This window comes from Dysidea avara, chromosome 1 (assembly GCF_963678975.1).
Source record: "Dysidea avara chromosome 1, odDysAvar1.4, whole genome shotgun sequence".
NCBI lineage: Eukaryota > Metazoa > Porifera > Demospongiae > Dictyoceratida > Dysideidae > Dysidea > Dysidea avara.
The window spans coordinates 11,988,879-12,014,833 of NC_089272.1; the positions used below are offsets into that span (position 1 = coordinate 11,988,879).

The 25,955-nt window shown below is 38.2% G+C and overlaps 1 protein-coding gene across 2 annotated transcripts in view; it reads right to left on the reverse strand.

Annotated features, from left to right (window-relative positions):
- LOC136256525 (cyclin-dependent kinase 4 inhibitor C-like) overlaps window positions 1-25,955 on the reverse strand; it is a 77,887-nt gene that overhangs the window by 46,371 nt on the left and 5,561 nt on the right. For both annotated transcript variants that reach the window (XM_066049514.1, XM_066049506.1), the window contains exon 2: window positions 11,643-11,744. In XM_066049514.1, coding sequence (XP_065905586.1) covers window positions 11,643-11,744 — 102 coding nt within the window. The remainder of the gene's footprint in view (window positions 1-11,642; window positions 11,745-25,955) is intronic.

The window sequence follows — 25,955 nt, forward strand, 5'->3', positions numbered from 1 at the left end:
CTGATGTGTCATGTAGTCCTCAACAATAAACAGCTTATTCTTACATCCAAATATGGAAAAAGAGTCAACAGTTCTTAGCAATAAACAGCTGATTCTGCTAACATCTAAAATATGGTTATGTACAGATTCTCTAATACTTACAATCTTCCATTCATTCTCTCCCTCCTTGTCATGGTCAACATGACAAGTCAAAGATTAAAATTTATCACTATCGATATACGTACTTCCTATTTTCTTTCTAACTACAGTGTATTTAGTTAAGTATTCCATAACATTAATCAAATTCCAATGGACAGACCTTTACAATAGGTCTTTATTATCAACTTGTAACTTCACTGTTCTTACTTTGCCATCTTTCCCTGGATATACTTCTAATATTCTGCCTAATGGCCATTGACCTTGTGGTATGTCAGATGAAACTACCAAAATAACATCTCCAGGTTTAACATTTTTCATCTTGAACCATTTCTGTCTTGGGCTTTCTGTTGGAATGGCTTCTAATACCTTGGTTGCATTAAAAATCCATTTGTGAGTCTGCATCCCACAGCTCTGACAAGTCTTTGAAGAGTTTAACACCTTGTGCATCATCAATTACTGAGTCTATGTTGTCATCCGTATAAATATACTTTAAGATGACTTCTGCTCTAGGATACCTTTGTTCATAACGCTTGGCATGTAAGGATCAATAAGAGGAAGAACAGTTAAGCAGAAGAAAATAGTCACAGGATTTTACCAGTGCTGGGGAAGAAGATAAAGACTAGACTGAAATTTACAATCTATTTTATTATTGGGTTTAGCCTCTTTAAGGGTTTAGGGTAGGTGCCAACCTTATGCAGGATAGTGTATTTGTTTTCCTGGCTACATATGTTGTGAAGTAAGGTTCTCTACTTCTTTTTTCTGATATCTCATGTGCAGTGTTGGGAATAGCGTGTTACTTTAGTAACGCGTTACACAATAGTTATTACATTTTGTGATTTCAAGTAATATAACACATTATTATTCATAGTATAGTAATATAACTTTAGTTACTTTCAAGGAACCCACAGTTTGCTATATTAGTAACGAAAATAACGTGTTATTACCTAACGCGTTACTATTACAGTTTGTTAGTGACGTGTAACGATATTCATAACACATTACCAGGTCCATTACTAACCAACTAGTGTTACTCAACAGCTTAATGGCTGCAATAATCTACTGTCCTGATCCCCTATAACAAAATTATCCATATTAGTTCATACCTCAGACAACTGGTGATGTGATTTTCCAGCAATGCTTAGGTATGGCTGAAGAGAGCATCTCTACACAGGTGCAAGAAACCAGTAGCTATATTTACAGGAGTGTTTACTATATGCTAGCTCAGTAACTAACATGCAAGGTGTAAAGGAAAGGTATATGGTCAGAGCAAAAGTAACTTGATGTAATATATTAAGTTACTTTTCTTTTGGAGTAATATGTAACTGTAACTTATTTAATACATTACCCAAAAGTAAAGAGTAATATGTAATATATTACATTGACAAAGTAACTTTCCCAACACTGCTTATGTGGTTGTTGTAGCTGTGGTCACTCCACATCTACGTACCTTGATTCCTAGAAATGCCCCAGGCAGGTAATGGACCCCAATTAATTTAACTGTGATTGGTCTAGCAGGATCATGAGGTTGAAGATTGTGGACATGCAGTAGTTTCTTGTGCAGTCCCTTGCCACCGGCTGCAGTACAAAATCATCAATGGTGTCCAGTCCTTTTGCTTGAAATCCGAACACTAGCCCAGACATTATAAGAGTAGCCAACCTTGTTCATATAGATTGATTCGATACCCAGCAAATGCTGAGCTGCACAGCTGGGATTATCCTGTGTACTTTGCTTTTACTTAAAGAGAATCCAGGAGCTACTACAATAGCCGTGTCATTTTTTCAATGTGTGTAAGACAGCTGTGTTTCTACCATTTTCACTTAATTTTCCACAATCAAATAATTTCTGTTATTTAATTGCTGGAGAACAGCTTTACAAAGGCAGTAATATTTAATGTGGCATCTCAAGCCAACTTTTGAGGTTTGTACACCAGCCTACTGTACTTGTACTCGTCAGTTATGAAACATGTTGAAACCTGTTTTCCTGCTTGGACTACTACAAACAGTACATACATTATGTTATGACATTGGTTATACTACTTTGATTTGTGCACTGAAAACTCTGAACTGGTACTAGTACATCAGTACATTTTAGTGCTTTGTCCAGACAAAATCCGTGTTACTCTGACAGTTTGACATATGCTCAAAAATAAATAAATAATTATTAGGAGCCCTGTTATTATACTCCCCCACAAGGAGATCAGCAATCAGTTACTGTTTTTCTGGTTTACTTTATTAGGCATTAGTCTCAAGAAGACAACCCTTTGACATTGCACCCACAAAACACTTTTACCTTCTTAATAGTACCACAAGTCTTGCTAGATAGCAATCGCTTCGCTTTGATATGTTGCAGTGTATATTTACCATTTTTACTGCTCAAAATAGCATTCCACAAATCAGACAATTTCTGTTACTTTATTGCTGGAGACCAGTCTTACAAAGGCAATAGGCCACAAGCTTTATCTCACACCAACTTTTGAGGTTTGTGCACCAGCATACGTACTTGTACTTGGCAGCTATTAAACATGTTGAAGCTTAGCTTAAAGCACCTGCTTTCCTGCTTGGACTACAAACAGAATATACATCATATTATGACACTGTTACACCACTTTTTGTTTGCGCACTGAAAAAATCAGAACTGGTACTAGTACGTTTATGTGCTTTGTCCAAACCAAATCCGTGTTGTACTGACAGTTTGACAGTACAATCAAATATATATATATATATATATATATTATCGAGAGCCCTGTTATTATACTCAAGCACAAGGAGATCAGCAATCAGATGCCATTTTTCTGGTTTACTTTGCTTAGGTATTAGCCTCAAGGAGACAACCCTTTGGCATTGCACCCACAAAACACTTCTACCTTCTTTATAGTGCCACACATCTTGCTATATAGTCAATCACTTTGCTTTGATATGTTGCAGTCGATATTTGTGGTAGATGACTCTTGTACGTCCAAATAACCTTTATGACTACTGTCTGGGACAGCGTTGAAACCGGGCCACTACTGCTGACCCGGATGACCCAGATTAATTAAAGCCGAGGCATGCGATAAGAGCTATGTTTCGGTTAGTCTCAAGCGAGCGAACGAGACTACGTTTTGAGCGTTCGATTCGTGTTGAGTAAATATTGCAACTTCAGCCTAGCTGTAGGATGAAAACCAAAAAAAAAAAAAAAAAAAGGTCATCACCTACTGACAATAGCTACCTCTCACCACAGATACCCTTAGTTTTGTGCTACATACCGCACTTACTAATAAATGGGTGTGGCTGAGCGTATGTTGGTAATGCAATAAGTGGGCGTGGCTCACGAAAGAGCTACACGATAGCGTTTATAAGTTTCCACGTCGCCAAATGAACAATTTCGTTTCTCACGTGATCCAATCCGGGTCAGACCCGGATAATTTGTAAACCGGGTCAGACCCAGATGACCCGGAGAAAATGTGACCCGGTTGACCCGACCCGGTTTCAACGCTGGTCTTGGATATAATTAGCAACTGAGATATCCATGATCTGATAGTTCCCATATCCACTGCTCCTATATCCACTGCTCCAAACAGAGTGAGGGTATCCATCCCATCATAAAGGGATCAGTGGCTGCAGCCCTGTTTACTGTCCCAAACTCATAGGTGATTTATGTACACGTAATGGCCTTCTTTCTGAGAGAATATGACAACCAAGATAAGCAAGAAGAGGCCTGATAAATTACACACCCTGAGGTGGAAAGCCAGGCCTCTCCCTAATGCCATACCCTACTAGTCCTGAAGATCCACTCATCTGATCTGGTATCTAATAAACACCACATAGTTAATGGGTTTTTGAAACAAACAAACAGACAGGACCAATTGGGTATGGCATTATCTGGGGTAATCATACAATTGAAACATAATTCCTTGAGACCTGAGGTACCCACCGATTTGTCAAGTGTCAATGAACATAGCAACCACTGAGACGGGGATTCCTGTAATGGCTACTACTGATTTGTTGAGTCTGCTATTTTACAAAATTAAATCTTGCAGCAGCAGAAGTTGAACTGTGATTGTTGATAACCCCAATAGCAGGTTGGTGGCACCACCTGTATGTGCTGACTAGCCAACTTACCATTTATAAATGATATAACTTGCTATATACAAGCCCCTAACTGCCAGGTAACACTATGAGTACACCCCTACAAGCTAGTATGTACATCCCTGTCATACAGCAAGCCAGTAGGTACACCCCTACCATACAGCAAGCTGGTATGTACACCCCTACCATACAGCAAGCTGGTAGGTACACCCCTACCATACAGCAAGCTGGTAGGTACACCCCTACCATACAGCAAGCTGGTAGGTACACCCCTACCATACAGCAAGACGGTAGGTACATCCCTACCATACAGCAAGCTAGTATGTACATCCCTGTCATACAGCAAGCCGGTAGGTACACCCCTACCATACAGCAAGACGGTAGGTACATCCCTACCATACAGCAAGCTGGTAGGTACATCCCTACCATACAGCAAGCTGGTAGGTACACCCCTACCATACGGCAAGCCAGTAGGTACACCCATACCATACCGCAAGCTGGTAGGTACACCCCTACCATACAGGAAGCTGGTAGTACATCCCTACTATACAGCAAGCTGGTAGGTACACCCCTACCATACAGCAAGCCAGTAGGTACACCCCTACCATACAGCAAGCTGGTAGGTACACCCTACCATACAGCAAGCTGGTAGGTACACCCCTACCATACAGCAAGCTGGTAGGTACATCCCTACCATACAGCAAGCTGGTAGGTACACCCCTACCATACAGCAAGCCAGTAGGTACACCTCTACCATACAGCAAGCTGGTAGGTACACCCTACCATACAGCAAGCTGGTAGGTACACCTCTACCATAAAGCAAGCTGGTAGGTACACCTCTACCATACAGCAAGCTGGTAGGTACACCCTACCATACAGCAAGCTGGTAGGTACACCTCTACCATAAAGCAAGCTGGTAGGTACACCCTACCATACAGCAAGCTGGTAGGTACACCCCTACCATACAGCAAGCTGGTAGGTACACCCCTACCATACAGCAAGCCAGTAGGTACACCCCTACCATACAGCAAGCCAGTAGGTACACCTCTACCATACAGCAAGCCAGTAGGTACACCCCTACCATACAGCAAGCTGGTAGTACATCCCTACCATACAGCAAGCTGGTAGGTACACCCCTACCATACAGCAAGCCGGTAGGTACACCCCTACCATAAAGCAAGCTGGTAGGTACACCCCTACCATAAAGCAAGCTGGTAGGTACACCCCTACCATACAGCAAGCTGGTAGGTACACCCCTACCATACAGCAAGCTGGTAGGTACACCCCTACCATACAGCAAGCTGGTAGGTACATCCCTACCATACAACAAGCTGGTAGGTACATCCCTACCATACAACAAGCTGGTAGCTAGATACATACTTACTATACCTCAAGCCTACCATACAGCAGGTTTATAAGTTGTACACCTGGTCAGTAATGTACTTTACTACTTGAGCCCTGAAGAGTAAACACCGTAGTCCCCGAGATGTTCACAACAAATGTTGTTAACTAATACCTCCCATAAAAATTGCACCGGTCAAGAGTAAACAACACTTCTAATTCTAAGATGTAACAATTGGGTGCACATTTACATTAAAAATACTTATGCTTTAATTTCTGATAAAAAACTTTTGATAATTCTTAGCGTTCTAAGCCAACTATTAATGTTTCGTGTCCATAAATCATGGCTCTTACTCTGTGATTATTGAGTGAAATTGATACTACACTAACTATATTTTGCAAGTGAAAACCCCAACATACTTGTGTACCTGTGAAATGTGTCTTGCAGCAATTTAAAACAAAATTCTATAATTCCCACAGTTTAAGGGTATGTACTAGTTAGCCTCAGGCTGTTTAAACTAATTGGTAGAGTGGCAAAAATATTTGTTTGCTGCTCCATCCAATTTTCATCTTTAATAGTAAAGTTATCCTGATGTTCTACAACTTAAAACAAATATAAGATCTACAATTATGTGTTTACCATGAGTCTAGGTTTACCCCTGATCACCAGGAAGGTATAGTACCACCTCTACCTACAGTATCCCTGTAGGTACCATACAACAAATTAATCAGTGGGTACATCCCTACCATACAACAAATTAATCAGTGGGTACATCCCTACCATACAACAAATTAATTGGTAGGTACATTTCTCTAGCATTAAGGGATAGCTATGACATTAGAGGAGATGCCGCTTAACTGATCTCACTTCAAAGTCCTAAGCCAAATATACCTACTTCCAGAAATTTAATTATCACATCACAGTACAGTAGTAACCATCCTGTTTACCACATCATTGCCTTAAACAGGAAGTGAGGTGCTATCTCAGCCAGTGTCATACCCCTCTACAGAATGTATTTCTTCCATGAAATGCATGCTGTGTCCAGGTGCATTACCAGTCTGCTGGTTCCCCTATGCTGGATCCCTTGACTTATGCAAGACAACAAGCATATAGCTGCGGCATGCTAAGCATTGTAACTAACTATAAGAGCTTAATAGTACCCTAATTACCTGCATTAGCATACACACATGACTGTCAACTGTGGAGCCGAACAAACTGCTGTAGTTGTGACTCAGAAATAAGATATGCTTGCTGCCACAATAGCATCTAAAAGGCTAACTGAAAGTACATGCCTACCACAGCCACATTATCTACATGATGTCAACCTGGGGTGAATGGTCTAGTTGTAGCTCAGTGGAGGTTGATGATAATGTTGTAGTAATACTTTGCTGCTCCCATACTTGATAAGTTCCAGTATTAATATCAACTCAATAAAACTTTTCCAGCACTGCAAACAATTAGTGATACTGCTGCTCCTTATCTGCCATTGCTACCCTGCTATAGCATAGAATGATCTAGAACAGGAAGGCTGCTACATATGGTACCACCGCAAACCTGTTGTTGATACCTTCTAATACATACCACAATAACTAAACCCTATTGTTAGTTGTTTACTGACACCTTACCTGCATAGTGTTTAACCAGTCCCATAGACTAATGTTGCTATGGCTACCTTCAAGTTAACACTGTTTAACAGTTAACACTGTTTAACCTTTAATTAAACTTGTACTCCACCCAACTTTAGGCTTTGCTTGGAAAGGAAATATGGTTTATAGAAACTAATTTCATAGCAATGAATAATCTCTGATATTACAGCTATCACTTCGTTATGTCTCTGAAGCGCTCATGGTGGCTCTAGCAAATCGTGATCGTGCACTTACAGGAAGAAGTATACTATATTCACCATGCATGGATACTATGCGCGATCTTCTAAGTGTAAGAAGTGCTGTTACAGCTTTCAGCCTGACTAACCCTACAACAAAGCACAAAGGATTTCACACAATAGAATCCTGTAAATTTATTGTTATACGGTTTCTTTAGCATACTGAACTGCTGCCAATAGTGAACGGTGAGAGAACTTCGAAAATTTCAAGGTATAGGGTGATTGGCAATCTGTGGAATACGGGCATATTAATAGGTCAGAGACACACGGAAGGACTCTGTAAGCATGGCTATATAGCTTTTAGCATGAAAAAGTGGATAACTCTTGCTGTACATGAGTGAAACAGAATAAAAAGAATAATAATAATATGAACAAAACGACAAATTTCAGTTTTGTCCCAAATACACGTACTGTTTCCTTTTCACTTGATACTTACTAGTGGACCAATACTCATTGCAAATAAACACCAGAGGGTGGTTTTGAGTTGGAGGATACTTTCCAGGGTGGTTTTTTGGTGTACGTTCTATTAGAGTTTTTGCAAAAAACATGGGCGAACCTTATTATGAACCCACTATCGTGGTTAATGATAGTTTGATGGGCAGTTTAGAAGCAATAGACTGAAGCCTTTAAATGTTCAGTGGTGATAGGGATAATTATGTAATTATAAACAACAAGAAAATTACAATTTTAAGGACAATGAGACTATGTATATATGTAACTGACAGCAGTGAAACTGGGTCACAATTGCTGACCTGGATAACAACCTGGGTCAGACACACATTTGACCTAGATTAATTAAAACTGAGGTATGAACCAAGAGCTACATTTTGGGTGCTCCACTAACAGACAGTATAGCAGGTTTTTGTAGCAAGGAATTAATTTTAGCGTTTGGGGTCATTCACTAAAATTTACTTCATGAGAATTTTAGCATCATGATAATAATGTTGTCACGTGATTTAGTCTAAGGTCACAGCTTCATCACTAAACACTCTGGAAAGATACGTTGCCCAGCTAAAACCAGGGATGCAGCTGTGAACGGTTATGCGAGTAGAAGTAAGAAGTGCAGATATTGAAAGGTGCACATGACCCACACTAACCAATAGCTCAAACTAAAAGTAATTGTTATTTAACCTGCAGGCCTGTTAGCAAGGGTCCTGTTCTCTAGTAAATCTTTCTCCCAGCCAATTTAGAGTGTATAGTTTAACAATGGCTACAGTACGACCCAGGATGTGAAGGACAGCAGACAAAGCAATGTAATGGTTGCGCGTATGATACCATGCAGCATGAATTGCTCTGTTTTCACTCTACTACGTAGTTGAAACAAAACTGTTTTGCATTTGCTACAAGTATTACCACATAGGATTTTTGTGCGTATTTTAATCAAAAGCGATATTTAAATTTTAGCGTTGCCATCAATCACTAAATTTTCTGCCACTAATTTTAAATTTCGCAGGAAATTTCAGATGCTATAATATCCCACTGTACAGTACTACAGTAAGTTAAGTAAATGGGTAGCTATACAAGAACTAAACAGGTACAAGTTTTAAACAATCAGTCAGTAGGTGGGGTTCAAAATACATAGCTATGTACATTTACTGATAGCAAAACATTTTTGCTACCCTGTACTATAAATGGGTATTCTGTCATCCATACAAACTTCTTAGTGATAAGTTAATGTGGCTCCATGCCTACAGACAATATGACACATTCTTGATAAGTGGGTGTGTCTCACAAAAAAGCTATCTTGCTGCAAGTCTACACTATAACTCATACAATAACTGTGTGTATAATCACATTGATTTGTACATAAAAATAATTGGTTACTGGATGTGGCTCCACATAAGCCTGCAGACAGCAATGACATAGATTTACCTACAGACTGTACTACACTAATAAATGGGCATGGCTCCACACATTCCTATAGACAATGACACAAAATTTTGTACGTGGGTACAGCTCACAAAAAAAGCTGAGACTAGACTATGATGCACTAATTAATATACTTCCTCATTGCTAAACTAATTAATTCATTTTCAATCCAAATCATACTTATAAAGCAGGACAGACCCACATGACCTCCTGCCCAGACAAAACATGACCAGGGTGACGTAGTTTCTACACTGATAGATGACACTGTTGTAAAACTGCAATTCAATTGTTATAACTTGCTGACATAGGGATGTAAAATCAAGTTCGACAGACCCAGCACTTGCCAGACCAAAATGGCCACATTATGACAAATATACTCTAATAGAGCAGTCATACACTCTAATATAACAGTCAGTTATTCTTTCTAATGCATTAACTACACAGTATATTAACAAAAGAAGTTAACGATGATGAAAGGTCACTCACTGCAATTTTTTGTTAAAAGTTATAGTTACTGTACGTATGTGACTAATCTGAGATTGCTTTCTACTCACTTGCCTTGTCAAATGATAAGTATAATTTTATCATCAAGACATTTTAGTTACCATTATGTCAACAGACAAATATTTACTGTAGATATGTCAAGCATTTTGGAAAATTATTTTCAAGGATACACAAAACTTTAGTAAATAAAGTATTGTGCTAGCTTATCAAAGAAACAAAAACAACAAAATAGTATACTGTAATTTTTGCCCTTAAGGTGGCTCAGAACAATTTTCATAAGAGTTCAACATGGTTGTGTAAGCTATCACTGAGGCTTAAATATAATCATTGCTGTGGTTAACCACCAGATCCTATCAAATATAGACATGTGCAAATGAATAAAATTATATTATGATCATCAATACATTTAATGAGATAGCTGCGCACTATTATTAAACTACTCGCTGGTTTTTCAATACACGACTGTCAAATTTTTGGTGGACAAGCAGTAGTAGATACGTAAGATGCAATTGTGCAGAAGCTGATATTTTATATATACTCACTTCTGCCCGGTAATGGCAAATTTAAAATGAAGACATTTTAAATCTTATGTGACTTGGATAGAAGTAATGTGTGACCTAATAAGAAAGTAGCTCTGCACAATGAGGTAAATAGCAAATCTAGCCTCATTGTGCCAAGAGTGAAGGAAGAAGAGTTCACTCTGCAGGACTAAGTTTGTAATCCATGCTACATGCATCCCAGAGAGTTCCTGTTTGCTGTAAAGGATAGACAACTATAGATTTCTGTTAATACAAGGTGCTTCAGGTGATAGCTTGCTTGTTGTGGCTTACTTTATTCGACGGACTGGACTCACGTACTGGACTCGCGGACTGGACTGATGGACTGAGCTGGAAACAGCTTTTAAGCAATAATCCAGGCATTATCCATCTCTTGCAACACTGGAGAGTAGAAACACCACTATCGAGCTACAACTGCTGGTACTGCTCTTCCTTACAAGTCATGAATCTAGCGCGTGCACTAATTAATTAGAATCCACTTACAATACATGTGTACTAGCAGTGATATAGCGTGATAGAGGCTATTGATGTAGCGTAGATGTTGTTTTAGCACTAGCTAGTGTTACAGCTGTAGAGATGAGCCAGTAATTATTCTTAGCAGGTAGCTAGCTAGGTGGTAACACCAGGCAAGGTGATGGGGCTTTGCAAATAAACTGGCTCATCACTACAGTCCTAACGCTAGCTAGTGTTAAGTACTGAAGCAACAAAAGAAAACATCTACGCTACAACACTAGCCTCTATCACGCTTTATCACTGCGAGTACACATGGATCATAAGTGTATTCTAATTAATTAGTGCACGTGTTAGTTTCATGACTTGTAAGGAAGAGCAGTACCAGCAGTTGTAGCTCGATATTGGTGTCTCCGGTGTTACAAGAGATGGAGAATACTTGGATTATTGTTTAAAAGCTGTTTCCAGCTCAGTCCGTCAGTCCAGTCTGCGAGTCGAGTCCGTGGAAAAAAGTAGGCCGCTTGTTTTAGGTAATCCAAATTTCATGGAGAAACCATATGGAAACTGTTCCCAGCCACCTTAAAATTAATAGTTGTAGGCTGTTGAAAACGGTAGGTTGTACGTTATACAATTGGATAATATTGTCTTTACTATCAACTCTTACTGGAGATTTTAGGAGCCCCGTACATTGCAAGTTTCAAAATACACTAACGCATATTGTAACAATATCACTGTAACATTACATCATGTACAGATACTAGTGTACTAATTTTAAGAGTTGTATTATAAGTGAGGTCGTTGTGTAGTTCAACATAACATGTATAATACTTACCCAGTTAACAACATTAAAATTATATCCTGTTTGCTTCAATCTTTTTAGTTCCTCCAAGTCTCCATTTCTAGCTGCCTCTATCACTTTATACTCCTCATCCCACTATAATAGTAATAATCATATATACTAATTGGGGACAGTGACCATTACAACTAAACACATAATGGAGTACTAAAAAGGCACTTGAATAAAAGTATGAAGCTTAAAAAGCATAATTATATAAAAGTGGTGCCAGCCTTCGAACGTTGCTCTTGCTCGCACCGCTCAATTGTGAGTGATTAAAAAAACTCACAAATTAAAGAGCGCAGCACCCATTTCCTTCACGTCTTATGGGATGAATACTCACGAAGGTATGGGTGCCACACCCTTTAATTAGTGAGTTTTTGATCATTTACAATCAAGCGGTGCGAGCGAGTGCAACATTACGTTTGAGCAGTACTGTACCTGTATTGCAGTTAGCAAATAACCTGTACTCACTATTAGTAACTTTTACTTGTGGTATATGTATCTTTAAGCTAAACAGCAATTACATATGGTCTGTATGGATAGTTGAAATGTTACTGAGTAAAACATAGTGTGGTAAATGTGTGTAAAACTTATAACACTATATGGATACTGTGACATTTTCTTAATACCCACAATTGTCATACCACCCAGTACTATTGTAGTGTATGAACCAGTAGATGATCTAGAGGACTCCAAAAAGTTTATCATCCTAGGAAGGTAAGAACACTGGACTGGACTACTGGACTGTAGGGCTGAGCGATATTATCGTTTTAGCAATATATCGTGATATTTTTGAAAGTATCGATATCGCACTATTTTGTTATTGACTATAATTCCCATGTTTGAAGCAGTATTGAAGAGAGATAGCTACTGCTAGATTTGCACGAAGACACAGTGTAAAAAAAAATTTAGAGGATTAGATGTTGAAATGATGCACATGTACTAACCCATAATTGAATCTTTCATGGATGCATATATAATACATCAGTGGTTGCACTTGTATTGGGGCTTTTGTCTGATATGTATACCCTCAGACCTTGGGCTGTCAGGCATACATATCAGGTAAAGCCCTCATGCCAGTGTTAGAACTATTACATGTATTATGTGTTGTACCACTACTGTGTTTATGTACACATTGGCTTAGTATCATCATACATGTGCATAATTCTTATCTGTAAAATTGAATGATTTGGTAGAGAAAGCACCAAGTAGGCATTTCAAAGAACTAACAATAGGGAAATCAATTATAATTTATCACCATAACATAACCTCAAAGCATGTGTTACAATAACTGTTACTGTAAACAAGGATGATGTGGCCAGTTTGATGCTACCTTTAAAGACTTCCTACAGGAATACTGTATGTAGCACCAGCTATGAATGACTTATTCGTAAGTATCGTGAACTATTCAGTATTGTGAATAGTGGCTTTAGTATCGATCGTGATATCGCTCAGCCCTACTGGACTGGTGTATGATTACTGGTTTTTGGTAGTATTTTTCAATAGTTTTGTTAGACAAATTGGCTGTTATACTCTCTTCAACACACTTTTAGTCTTAACTGCTTGTCAATGAATGTGAGTGTGACATGTCCCAAGATTATTGCACTAGCTATGGTACTGGTGATAATACACATTCAAATTTAAAACAGAGTATGCTATGTATGTATGTATGCAAGTAGTCTGCATTAGGGGTGTATCCATTCATTGGACTGGACTACTGGACTGGCATATTTTTGGTTTTTGCACATTCTGTGGTTAAAATTTATTGAGTCTTGCAAGCCAAGCGTCCTGAGGGAACCTATAGCCCACTACTAAATGCTGGATATGAGCAGTAGAGTATGTGATAACTGTCTTTTAATAGTTTCGCTGTGATTTATTATGTCCTACAACACTTATTCCTTACCCTGGTGTATAGTGATGCTGTAGGGAATGTATATCAGCAATAATTAACCAGCGATCAACTCTCCAGTTGACAAGATATCCTTAGCGTGAGCTCAAGGAGCAAGCTATATGTAGTATAGTCTTGCATGGCAAGACCTTTACTTCTGGAGAAGGCTTATCAATTAGAAATTCTTTCAGCATGTGCATAATTATAATCATTGCGTCCCACAGCACTGAAAACAAGTCCGTCCATGCTAGCTCAATTCCTGAGCTTACACTAAGGATATCTTGAAGGATATTGTCAACTGGCAAGTCGATCACTGGTTAATTATTGCTGATATACATTCCCTACAGCATCACTATACACCAGGGTAAGGAATAAGTGTTGTAGGACATAATAAATCACAGCGAAACTATTAAAAGACAGTTATCGCATACTCTACTGCTCATATTCAGCATTTAGTAGTGGGCTGTAGGTTCCCTCAGGACCCTTGACTTGTAAGACTTACATTTTAACCACAGAATGTGCAAAAACCATAAATATACCAGTCCAATAGTCCGGTCCAGTATTCCAGTCCAGTAGTCCATTCCAGTGAATGGATACAACCCCTGCAATAGGATGCTTTGGTGGAGAATGTAACAAGTGGGCATTTCTTTTTCACAAATACAGCAACAAACACAACCATGCATATACCCAGGAATGTAAAACAATGAAAGTAAGAATCAAAAACACTAGTCCAGTGCTGGTTGTATACAATCACTGGACTGGACTAGTGGACTGGACTGGTGGACTCAGTTTTCTTTTCATTTCAGCACATATTTGGGTAATTGATTGTAGCTATTGCTACATTGAATGTAAAATATGCAGGTGGACCTGTCTACTTGGCACTATCTCTTATCTTAGGATCATGTGCAATTCTCTTTCTTGACATAATCTCTATTGTATGACTACCATTCGTCTTATCATGAAGTACAAACCATACAGCACATGTGTATGTAGTGTTGTAGTAACCATGTATCCTACAAGTTATAGTCATGGAGTCGGCTAAATTAAGTGGTGACAGTTAACTGTCTTGCTATTCGATAGCTGATACAAAGGTTCTATAGTTTTTGCACGACAGCAACAACAAGTGAAATCATGTGCTCAAGATTTCAACCAATCAAGTTCATTCAATTTGAAATTTAAACTATAATTACCGCATGTGACTTCTGTTTTAGATTTGTTGACGTGCAAGAACTATTAGAACCTCTATACATAGCTGAAGTTGACAAGTCTGGCATGATCACACCTTTCTTTAGTTTGTGTGTGGGTTTCTTTAAATGTGGGGGAGTGGTCTAACTACATGAGACTAGCATACTTACAACCAGTTTCCCAAATATTTGATTTTAAAAGGGAAAATACCTAAGTCCAGTAGTCCAGTCCACCAGTCCAGTCCACTAGTCCAGTCCAGTGATTGTATACACCTGTCCAGTGCTTGTACCTTCCCCATGACCTCAAAACCTCCCTAGGTGATGGTTGTATACAATCACTGGACTGGACTAGAGGACTGGACTAGTGGACTGGACTAGTGGACTGGACTACTGGACTCAGGTATTTCCCTTTTTTACCAAATATTTGGGCAACTGGTCATAAGTATGCTAGTCTCATGTAGTTAAACTACACATAAAGAAACCCACACAAGAAAAGTGTGATCATGCCAGACTTGTCAACATTACCAGCTGCAGCTATGTTTCAGCTATGGAATAGCAAGACAGTTAACTATCATCACTTAATTTAGCTGACTTGATGACTGTAACAAGTATTTAGGATACATGGTTACTATGACACTACCTACACATGTACTGTATGGTTTGTACTTCATGATCCCTGTGTTCACAGGCTTTAAGCCTTCTCACAGGTCCCTAGTGATAGCATTCACAGAATAGAACAGAATGATTAGACAAGTGGTAGTCTTACAATAGAGATTATGCCAACAGAGAGAATTGCACACAATCCTAAGATGAACAGGCAGTATGTTCACCTACATTCACTGTGTAACAATAGGTACAACCAGTTGGGTGTAACTAATCACTGGACTGGACTACTGGACTGGAACACTGGACTGGACTACTGGACTGACATATTTTTGGTTTTTACACATTCTGAGGTTGGTTTTATTGAGTCTTGCTAGCCAAGGGCCTTCAGAAAACTTGAAGTCTGCTACTAAAATGATCAGTGTGAGGAGTGGAATAAGCAAAAATTTACTTCTACCTCTATTATGTTCTTCTACAGTACATATACTGTACTCTTTATCAGTATGCTGCAGGGAATGTGCTAGTTATGGTTAACCAACAATAAAGTCTTAGAGATAGTAGCAAGTTTTTACAATGCTAATAAATTTGGTCATATATTATAGTACACCAACCAGCACATGTAAGAACTAATCATGATAGCAGAAAAACCCTACAGTTGTGCAATGAGTTTGTATATTGCATGTAGGAATGAATTTAACTACAATAGATTGTCTAGAAGGGATAGGTTGTGTCCAGGGGTCTGAGCTATTTAGTTCAAGGGTTTATAGGTAGCACAAATATAGTAAAATGATTTTTGGTAGCTATTGCTATATTTATTACAATCTCCAAAACGAAGTGTATATATGTTGTAAAGCATAACAAGTAGTGAGAAGTCAGTTTTAGCTTACCCCACTCCTCACACTGATCATTTTAGTAGCAGACTGCAAGTTTTCTGAAGGTCCTTAGCTAGCAAGACTCAATAAAACCAACCTCAGGATGTGTAAAAACCAAAAATATGTCAGTCCAGTAGTCCAGTCCAGTGTTCCAGTCCAGTAGTCCAGTCCAGTGATTAGTTACACCCCAACCAGTTGCCCAAATGTGTCCTAAAAAGAAAGAAAACCTGAGTCCAGTAGTCCAGTCCAATACAAGCTGCTGTGGTGGAAGCAATTGACTGCCCTTTTCCACCAAAAAAAAACTTGTTCTATATGGTAGTGCCACACCAAGGTATGTTCTGTTCCTCTAGCCTCTGTACACATCTTCTGGTATCAATGATACATGGCTTTTTAGAACCTCTTTGGTCATTAGAATTCAACAAAGTCACACCTTTCTTTTGTTGCAACTTTATTCAGTGTCATTGTATCATCGCATTTCTGTTCTTGTAACTCAGTACAGTAGTGAAACTATAATGTATTTTCTGGAGGTTGAACGTAGTGAATTAAAAAAGAAAATAAACTCCCACAAGAATAAATAATGTGTTGCATTACGCCTCACATGACGCAGGGGGTGTATAAGGTGGGTTGTCACAATTTACTTACATGGCAGAGTGGAGCTATTTTGGATTTTTCCCTGATGGTCATTAAAAAAAATGCCATCAGGTTTTTTCCTAGGGCTGCTTGGGCTGAGCAGTTCTGAAATTTTTTGTTGTTGATAAGTTTATTATTATTATGCTAGCCCCCACTCTGCCACCCAAGCATTCATGTAAATTGTCAATTATGATAGTAATGTAGTGTATGGTGATGTGTTTTTGCTTCTGTGTATGGTTACAAAGTCATTATCAGTAGCCAACCGCTGTGGTGGCACAACCCCATTGGGTGAGAGAGTATATGCATGTGTACTGGGGGTGTATGGTGTAGTCAGGGTATGATGTGGGAGTTTGTCTTTCAAGCCTTATTCTAATGCTTAGGTAGTTAAATAAAGCATAAGATGGTGACAAGCTTTGTTCACAGGTTCTAATCCTTTCTCGCAAAATCTCCAGAACTCCATCAATGGCCAAAAAACTTAGTATGCCATGCAAATATGGAAATCACACTGGCGTGTGACACCATTTCCAATAGTCGTATATCTGTAGGGAAGTTTGGAATACGGAATAACGGAATTGCGGAATAACTACACAAGCAAAACTTACTTTTGCAGATGTACAAATAGTTACATGCTCTATAGCAATCATACTTTATTTACACCTTGCAACAGCTCTGCATGGCACGCCACGGCGATGGATAAACAACAACTGATCGAGTCAACATGGAACTATTAGAAGATGAAGGTAAGTGGTAGTAAACAAATTATGACAATGCAAATGGGACAAATCAAAACAAACACAAATTTGTTCATTTGTAATGGAAGTACTGTAAGAATGTGTGACCTACGTCTGGCCTTGTTAGAATTTATTATGCTATTATAGCAAAATTCCAATAATAAAGTCCTCGTCTGCCACTACTGCGATTTTTATCAGATGTAGCTCATTAGTACATATGTACTATATACAAGCAGAAGGAAAAATTGAAATATTAAGTTAGATTAGTGATCAATTAATAAAAAGTAGTGAAACAAGGGAATGGTGACATAAGAGAGGTTGTCTACACCTTCAGATATATGTACTAATGTAAATCTAATCCCTATACTTCAATCTGACTGAATTAGTGATTAAATGAACATTAGTACACATTTGCAGGTATATAGGCGACCTCTCTTCAGTGTGTGAAATAACTTTTCATACATGTCCTGTCATACTGACAGGGCATTGCAAAACTTGAGTGGACATCAAGCAATTTGACCAGGCATTTTAACTTTTATTGTTTCTCCTTTCCTGTGTTTCTAACACTTGGAATGTTTGTTTCAAACATTGGGACCACCAATGTACTGTAGAGCTGATTACTTATCAACCACTCACTGATACTGATAGTACAGCATTTCAAAGGGTAGCTACTGGCCACATGAAAGGGTTTCTATAGATCCAATTGGGCCTTTGTAGGAAAGGAGTTATAAGGACATCAGTCAAGGCCTTCTACTTGCCTTGGAATGATATAGTTATATGGTCAAACTTTGCTTATGCTGTCATGGCTTAGAATATATAGTGGCTCTATCCCTAATATGAACAGATGCACTGATGACTTGTTCATTCTAGCTTAAAAACTGGTTGTGCAGGTGATCATGAATACCACAAGTATAAGTTATAAACACATTTTACTACTGCAGTACAGGTGACTGATACAAGTAGGCTGGCACCTTGTGTAATTGACCAGAAATTGTCTGGTGTCCGGATGTTACTTCACATGCTGCTCTTGTTTCATTACTTAGCTTTTTGATCCCTAATCCAACTTAAAATCTCTATTTTCCTTCTACTGGTTTGCTTACTGTTATGTAGTTATCACTAATAACCTATGAATACTGTATCAAAAGAAAGGTAAGTCATAAAATTAATTTTGCATCTAACCATGTGCCTCGGTAACCAATTACTGCAAAGTGCAATGCCAATTATTTTGCTCCATCTTCAGTTATGTTCCGCCTGTTACACAGCAATACAAATGAGGAACACAACGAGAAGTGTCTCAGCAACCATTACAGAAAATAAGGGACGATAAGCATAATAACTACCACCACAGCCACAGGGAAGCCATAATGCACTATCATCAATTGACACCTTCAGTTGTCAGTGAAAAGAACTGGGACACAAAGGAGGACCAAGGTAAGTCCAGTATGCGTGTATTGTATGTACTACAGTTGGCAAAAGGCATGTATTGTGACAAAGTGATCCATGTCAAAACAGTAAGCCTGTAGCCTTATGCGTTATTGAGTTATGCTTGGGAGAAAGCATCAGTTAGTTTAGTTAGTGTTACTGTAGATAAAAATTTTATAGAAACTTGTAGGAAATATTTGGAGTTGCTCTTAAGGCATTTTTGGGCTTGGTTATGCTTAAACAATACTGCCAAGCTGTTTTTGGGGGGGGATTTTGAATGGTAAGAAAGCTCAAAAATCCATGACCCCTGATACAGTAATGTATATGATTATGTTACAAGATTTTGTAATAGAATGTGGCACCTTAGCAATTGTATTTTTGTGCTTGTATGTACAGTAGGTAACATATTGGTTGAGTTTGCTGAAAACTTTAGTTCTACAGTGTACAGGCCAGCATATAAATTTATATCAGTAAGTTATTTTTGACATACAGTACAGTCAACAATGACTGTGTGAAGTTGCTTTTAAAGGAATTATGTCCTACTTTATGTGCTTAAAATATCTGATGGTATAATGCCTGTGATCAATAATACTTACTGTAGAAAATTTAGCACTGGAAAATATAATTTATTAACTAGCAGAGGGAGTAATTACAAACTACCTAAGTTTTAAAAAACCATCAGTTGTTAGATGAACTATACATGTAGTCACTATTCTCTATTGTTACAAGAGTCTTCTAGAAAATCACATCCATGAGGATCCAGCTCAACAAATACATACTATAGAGTTTGCTCAATACTATCAATTGACCATGTATAGTGACACACAATCTAGTACTACTTGACCAGCTAAAAATATTTCAAAATCTTTTTGTTCAAATCTCTTTATACAATATTTATAGTGAATCAAAATATCCACCAAACATTTCCTGTGGTGAAGCCATAAAAGTACACTATCCATTAACAGCTTTTTTTCCCTCAAACTTGTGATGGAGTCAAACCACAATTGTGTATTGATGACACTTTTACTCATATCACAAACTTCGACATATTTACTGTACAATTTATGTTTTACGAATTAAAAGTCACAGAAAATAACACCGTTTTTCAAACAATGCATCATAATTTCTGCACACTTCAGTTTACGGAGATGGGGTTGCATTTATCAGAATCATTGATAAATTGCGCATCGAGTGATATGAGTGATTTTGTATAGCGACCAATGGAAGAGAGGAGAAAGCCTTGTATGGTGAATCTATGCAACCAGGTACGAAATTGTACTATGAAAAACATTGTATTGTATTGTATTAATGCTTTACAGTGACCAGCACTGAAAGTCTGACAGCAACATGTGCTGCAGCCTTAGGATTACCTAACCTAATTTCAAGGACTTAGCTTATAGAAGGCTTAGAAGAAGGCCTTAGAAGGCCTTAGCAACCAATGGAAAAGAGAGGAGAGAGCCTTGTACGGTGAATCTATGCATCCAAGTACGAAATTGTACTGTGAACAAAGTATGTTTTGTGATGTATCTCTGTAGAATGGCCAATTAAGCCATTAGTATAGGTGGATTGTTAATCTGTACAATTCAACTTATTGAATGAGATCAAGTTTAGTGTATTTGGGTAAGGGCAATCTAGGGCACTTTTGAGGTTTAGGTACTGAGGTAATGAATTTCTCCTATAGAAAACTGTATGGAGCTTTCATTGTTGTGGAGTCAACTATGAATAAAAGTTTGGATGCCATTGTATAGAGAAATTCAAGGGCTTTGTTTTTATGTATGGTTTGTTGGGCAAATTATGGATTCTAACAAGTGTAGTTTTGCCTTATTTGTATATAATGTAATTTCTGTTGGGCAAGAAACAATGGCTGTTCAAAAAAATTTAAACTGATCAGTGGAAGCAAGCTAAAGCTACAAAAAGGACGTGAAGTAGTTTTAGGCTGTTTTAATACACATTTTGTAAGAACTAAGGTTAAAATTTAGTGCTTTGTAAAATTTTCCAAATGTTACAATTTCCATTAGCCTTTTTTGATATGTGTCACCAATAGTGTAAGTGACTGATTATCGAACAAGGTTTATACTTTACTTCATAAATATCTCCATGAACGTAGTATCAATCTCGAATTTTCACCAGGAGGTAGCATCTATCTTGTGGAACACCTCAAAGTCATGCATATCTAACTTGGAAGGAATATACTTGTCATAAAACACTATTACAAATAAATACAAGAACTATAAATGTATCATACAAATTACTATAATGTTGAAAACCAATATGGTTATCAGTCTAACCTACATGATGGGTATAAATTCTGTAACACATATCAAAATCTTACAGATTAAGTACCCAGGAAAGGTAGAATAAGTACACACATCAAAGGTTTGATAATTCATCATTAAGTAAATTGCTCCTGTGTACTGGTGTTTGATAATAGGCAAACTATAGGCTGTGTAGTTTTGGTAATATGATGTCATGTTAAGTTGTTTAATTTACTGCTCTACTGAATATTATTCAAATTAGGAGTCTGTGCATAAAGAGTTAAATGTATTTGTTAATATATAACATGTTCGATTGATGGTAACTTATGGAAACAATAGTGTAACAGAAAATAGTCCACCCATTTGGAAAATTTTACAAAGCACTAAATAAGTTCGCTGTACAAGCTCTCTCTTCTCTTTTCCATTGGTCGCTGTAAAAATGATTCTTGTTAGTGTGTCAGTGTGTCAGTGTGATAACTTATGACGTATGTCAAGATTTGCTATTTAAAGTAAAAGTACTAGCAATTCACCATGAGGCAGTTTTGATTTTATTTAAACTGCCAATCCAATGAAAACAATAGTGTAACAGAAAATAGTCCACCCATTTGGAAAATTTTACAAAGCACTAAATAAGTTCGCTGTACAAGCTCTCTCTTCTCTTTTCCATTGGTCGCTGTAGAAAATCTTGCATATCACCCGATGCGTAGTTTATCAAGGATTCTGATAAATGCAACCCTAGTTCCACAAACTGACGTATGTGGAAGTTATGATGCATCATTTGAAAGACAATGTTATTTTCCATAATTTTTAATTCATAAAACATTAAATGTACAGTAAACGTGTCACAGTTTTTGATATGCACATGTAAATGTTGTATGACAGAGTGGAGGACAGGAATATATTTCAAGTCTACAGCCAGTTGTTATTATTATTATTATTATCAATTTACCACAGACCGGGAAGGACAAGTACAAAAAAGGTGTAAGCCTGTACAAGGTACTGTCCAGAATACAAAAATAACTACAAAATACAACATTACAAAACAAAGACAACATTACACAACAAAATACCAATACACGAAAGCAAGAGTTAATAATAGCATAGATTATATATTCGTTACCCGGGATATGAAACGGAGTACTTCGCTTTTGACACTCCGTGTTGTTGAGGAGCTTAACTACAATGCACAGGTGATGGCAAACTCCTAAATGACTCGCTAAAAGAACCATTTGAAGGTGAGCTAAGATAAAAATAAGGTAGTTATTACCAAGCTACATTCTTTATCCTCATTTTTTTTTATCCAATTTATAGCACAGCTACCAGATGTCAAGCGTTAATGAGCCGCTAGACCTTACAGGAAGCCAGGAGAACTGTGTACATATTCTGGCGACTCAGTCACCAGAATTCATGGCACTTATAAGCACCTTCCCGAGCAGATGTATACCCGGCATGAGAGGAGCATGATCTGGCTACTGTAGTTGCTGTATGAAAGCATATGGCACTATCTATGCTGGCACGCATTCCGGACTAACTGGTTTTCGCACTTCAGTGACTGCTCCTGGGACTGATGGGTTTTGTGTTGTACAAGACATAGTCATAGACGATATTCGAATCTGTGACATTACAAGAACATATCTAAGGAACAGTAAGACGATGTCCTATGCTACATGCAATGCTACACCCATATCATGTGAATGAACACCTGAAAAGTGGAAGAGGTAGTTACAGTAGTTTAAACAAATGGAGTGCGTGATAATCGAGATGGTACTGTTTCATATCCCTGATAAAGATATAATAGTCTGTGTCACTGTGTAATCACCATTAACTAAGACAATGCAACTGGATTTGCCTGAACAACAGGCATGAATGTAACATCTGCTAAAGAATTGTTGTAGCTGCATGAAGCCGTAGAGTGGGGGTGTTTATTATCTAGGGTGAAGCATATGGCGACATCATTTGTTTCATCTAGAGTGTACCGGATTGCATTCATTTCCAACCAACCTCTGCAATTAAGCCTTTTCACAAGGTACTGGTGGAAAATGTATTGTACCAGAGATGCGATTAATGACATGATCAAACGATCGATGCCGCATGGTCATGGATGCAACCTCATAAATGGAATACCTCTGAGATTCACTAGTGGTAGATAGACATGCAAAGTTTCTTGAATGAATGACTGAACTCCAAGTGGCTGATGTAAAAATAATTTGAAGGACAGTCATATTTTATTACGTTTTCTACATACAGTGTGTTATATCACAATTATTGTGCTACAATTACATATACAACATGAGTACTTCCATTTTACTGCTAGATGTGCATGTGGTCAACTGACTACTGATTTACAAGTTGTGTTTCACAGTAAACGTTGGTATATGATGTACATGCAGATTTGAACAGCATATATATTATCACGTGGCCAGGTTGTACATGATGGCACTCTGTAGATAGCAGTGGAGACCACCATTAGCCTGACCATTAAAAAGTACAGCATCACCACTGACAACATATAGTGCTATCGTATTATGATGTCAGGTATGTGTCATCTAATGTGCTGTCTAGGGGAGTCTAATCAAAAAATTTCATCACTTGCCGAAGTCAGATATATATGATGAAATCCACTAAAACTGTTGAATAGCTCTCAAAAATGTAACTAGACAATTTAAATTTTAGAAGACGAAGGCAACCTGGCTGCTCTATTAAAAGTAGCTGAATTGGTGTTTCACATCTTTTGTAGTGCTAAATCACCTTCAGTAGTTTCCGGCCAAGCAGGCAGCTGCCTCCATTGCTCCAGTGGTAGCTACACAACCTTCCTTTATTGGAATGGCAGGTTGTTTTCTACTAAATTTATCTGTATAACAACTTAGTGTAATAAATACAACACATATAGAAGTGTAAAAATACATCACACATAAGGCCACTCCAAATAAATTCTGTTTCCCGTCCACCGCCAGCATCTAGTTACTGCCAGCTATAAATATTCCATTATTCCGTATTCTTGCATTATTTTCCGGTTATTCTTGCATACTGATAGGCTCAGTAAAAGCCATCTTGAAACAGTGTCAGCTCACTTGTCAACAGTGCTGTCAAGTCAGCACAAACTTCACGTTTGTGTTGTTTTTGCAACTTACAAAGGAAGGAACAAGCTTAAGCATGCTTTTATGCAGCTTTGTTGGCTGTGCCAGGCAAATAATGGCTTGAAAAGCTAGCCAATCTTATAATGAAATAATGGAAATGGACCGCCCGCCCGAATGCAAATATGCCCTAGTCCAGGACGGGAAACAGAGAATTTATTTGGAGTGGCCTAAATGAATTCTGTGAGTCATAGAAACAATCACCAGTAACACAACACTTTATTATATGGCTCATCTCAAACTATAACAACAGTAGATAACTTTCAATATAAAAATTATTGAAATAGTACCAGCAGTTCAGCTTGGCAGGTCCACAAAAGTTCTTGTTGCTATTAACAACTCTTACAAACAGCAGTCCACAACCAGACGTACCAGGATGAAATTAATAATATAACCAGTTATTATTAATCTTGGGTGAGTTCTTTACTGTAGAAAAGCATCGGACTGTCTAAATAGAAGTGTTATTGCAATGAATTTGGCACACAAAAATAGGCATGGTCCGCTTCGCCCCAATTTCTCAGAAATTCCATAGAAACGTCAAAACACGGCCGAATTTACCAATTCTTTTTAGCAGAATGGTCTTTCAGTTACTTAAACTCACTTTTAAACGAACAAACAATGAAGAAGAGTCGGTAGTATTGCTTCACCGCCTAGCAAGAATGAGGAGCGCATAGAAATAATTAACAACACGGATGCGGAATTTGGAATGTATTGTTGCTATTGGAGTGCGCGGTTACGTTTCATATCCCGGGTAACGAATATATAATCTATGATAATAGAGGGAGGGAGAGTATCCAACACTCAATAGGCCTGTGTAACATGAGCGCGCACCTTGGATGGCTTCTGGCTAGACGTAAAATCGATTATCATCGTACTTGTCCGTAATTCGAATACGTGTTAATAATTGGATTAGTCGCTTCTTGCTGACTTAGCCGGTTCAATATTTTGTACCAATATTGTAGCCGAGTGGAACCCATTGTGTGCGCGTCATGGATGCTCCGGTCCGTAACCCGGCACGTCGACAGATTAGAGAGGAGTCTTCTACCCGGAGAATCGAACCCCCAGCTGACGTTCAACAGGAGGATGTTTCTAGTAATGAAATGATGGATGGTTTGAGTACGCTTCAACTGGAATGGATCTGTAGTAAGGAAGGACCCAAATTTCCAGAGCTCGTAGTTACCCTCTCATACACACTTGACGGAAATAAACCTATAATGGTTGTTACACAGCGTGAATTAGCCTATCATCCATCACATCTCACGTTCAGATAACACTTCAAGAAGATGGAAGATATCAAGTACGCGTCTTACTGCAAGAACTGGAAAGTGGCACTCTCAGCAACCAGCAGGAAGTACACGAATTGTTGAAAAGGTTTAGCAAGACGACTCCATACAAATTTTGTCCAGGGATAGAGTGGACATATTACCAGGAGCACTACCATGAGGTGATACGTTTCCACATAAAGAGTGTGAGATACATAGAGTCACCATTTTATCGGGTGGAGTCTGTCAATTGCAATCGGTTGTTTACACTGCCATCCAATGCCCCAGTTGCAGACAAATGTAAAGCTGAAGTTGTCTGCTCAGCT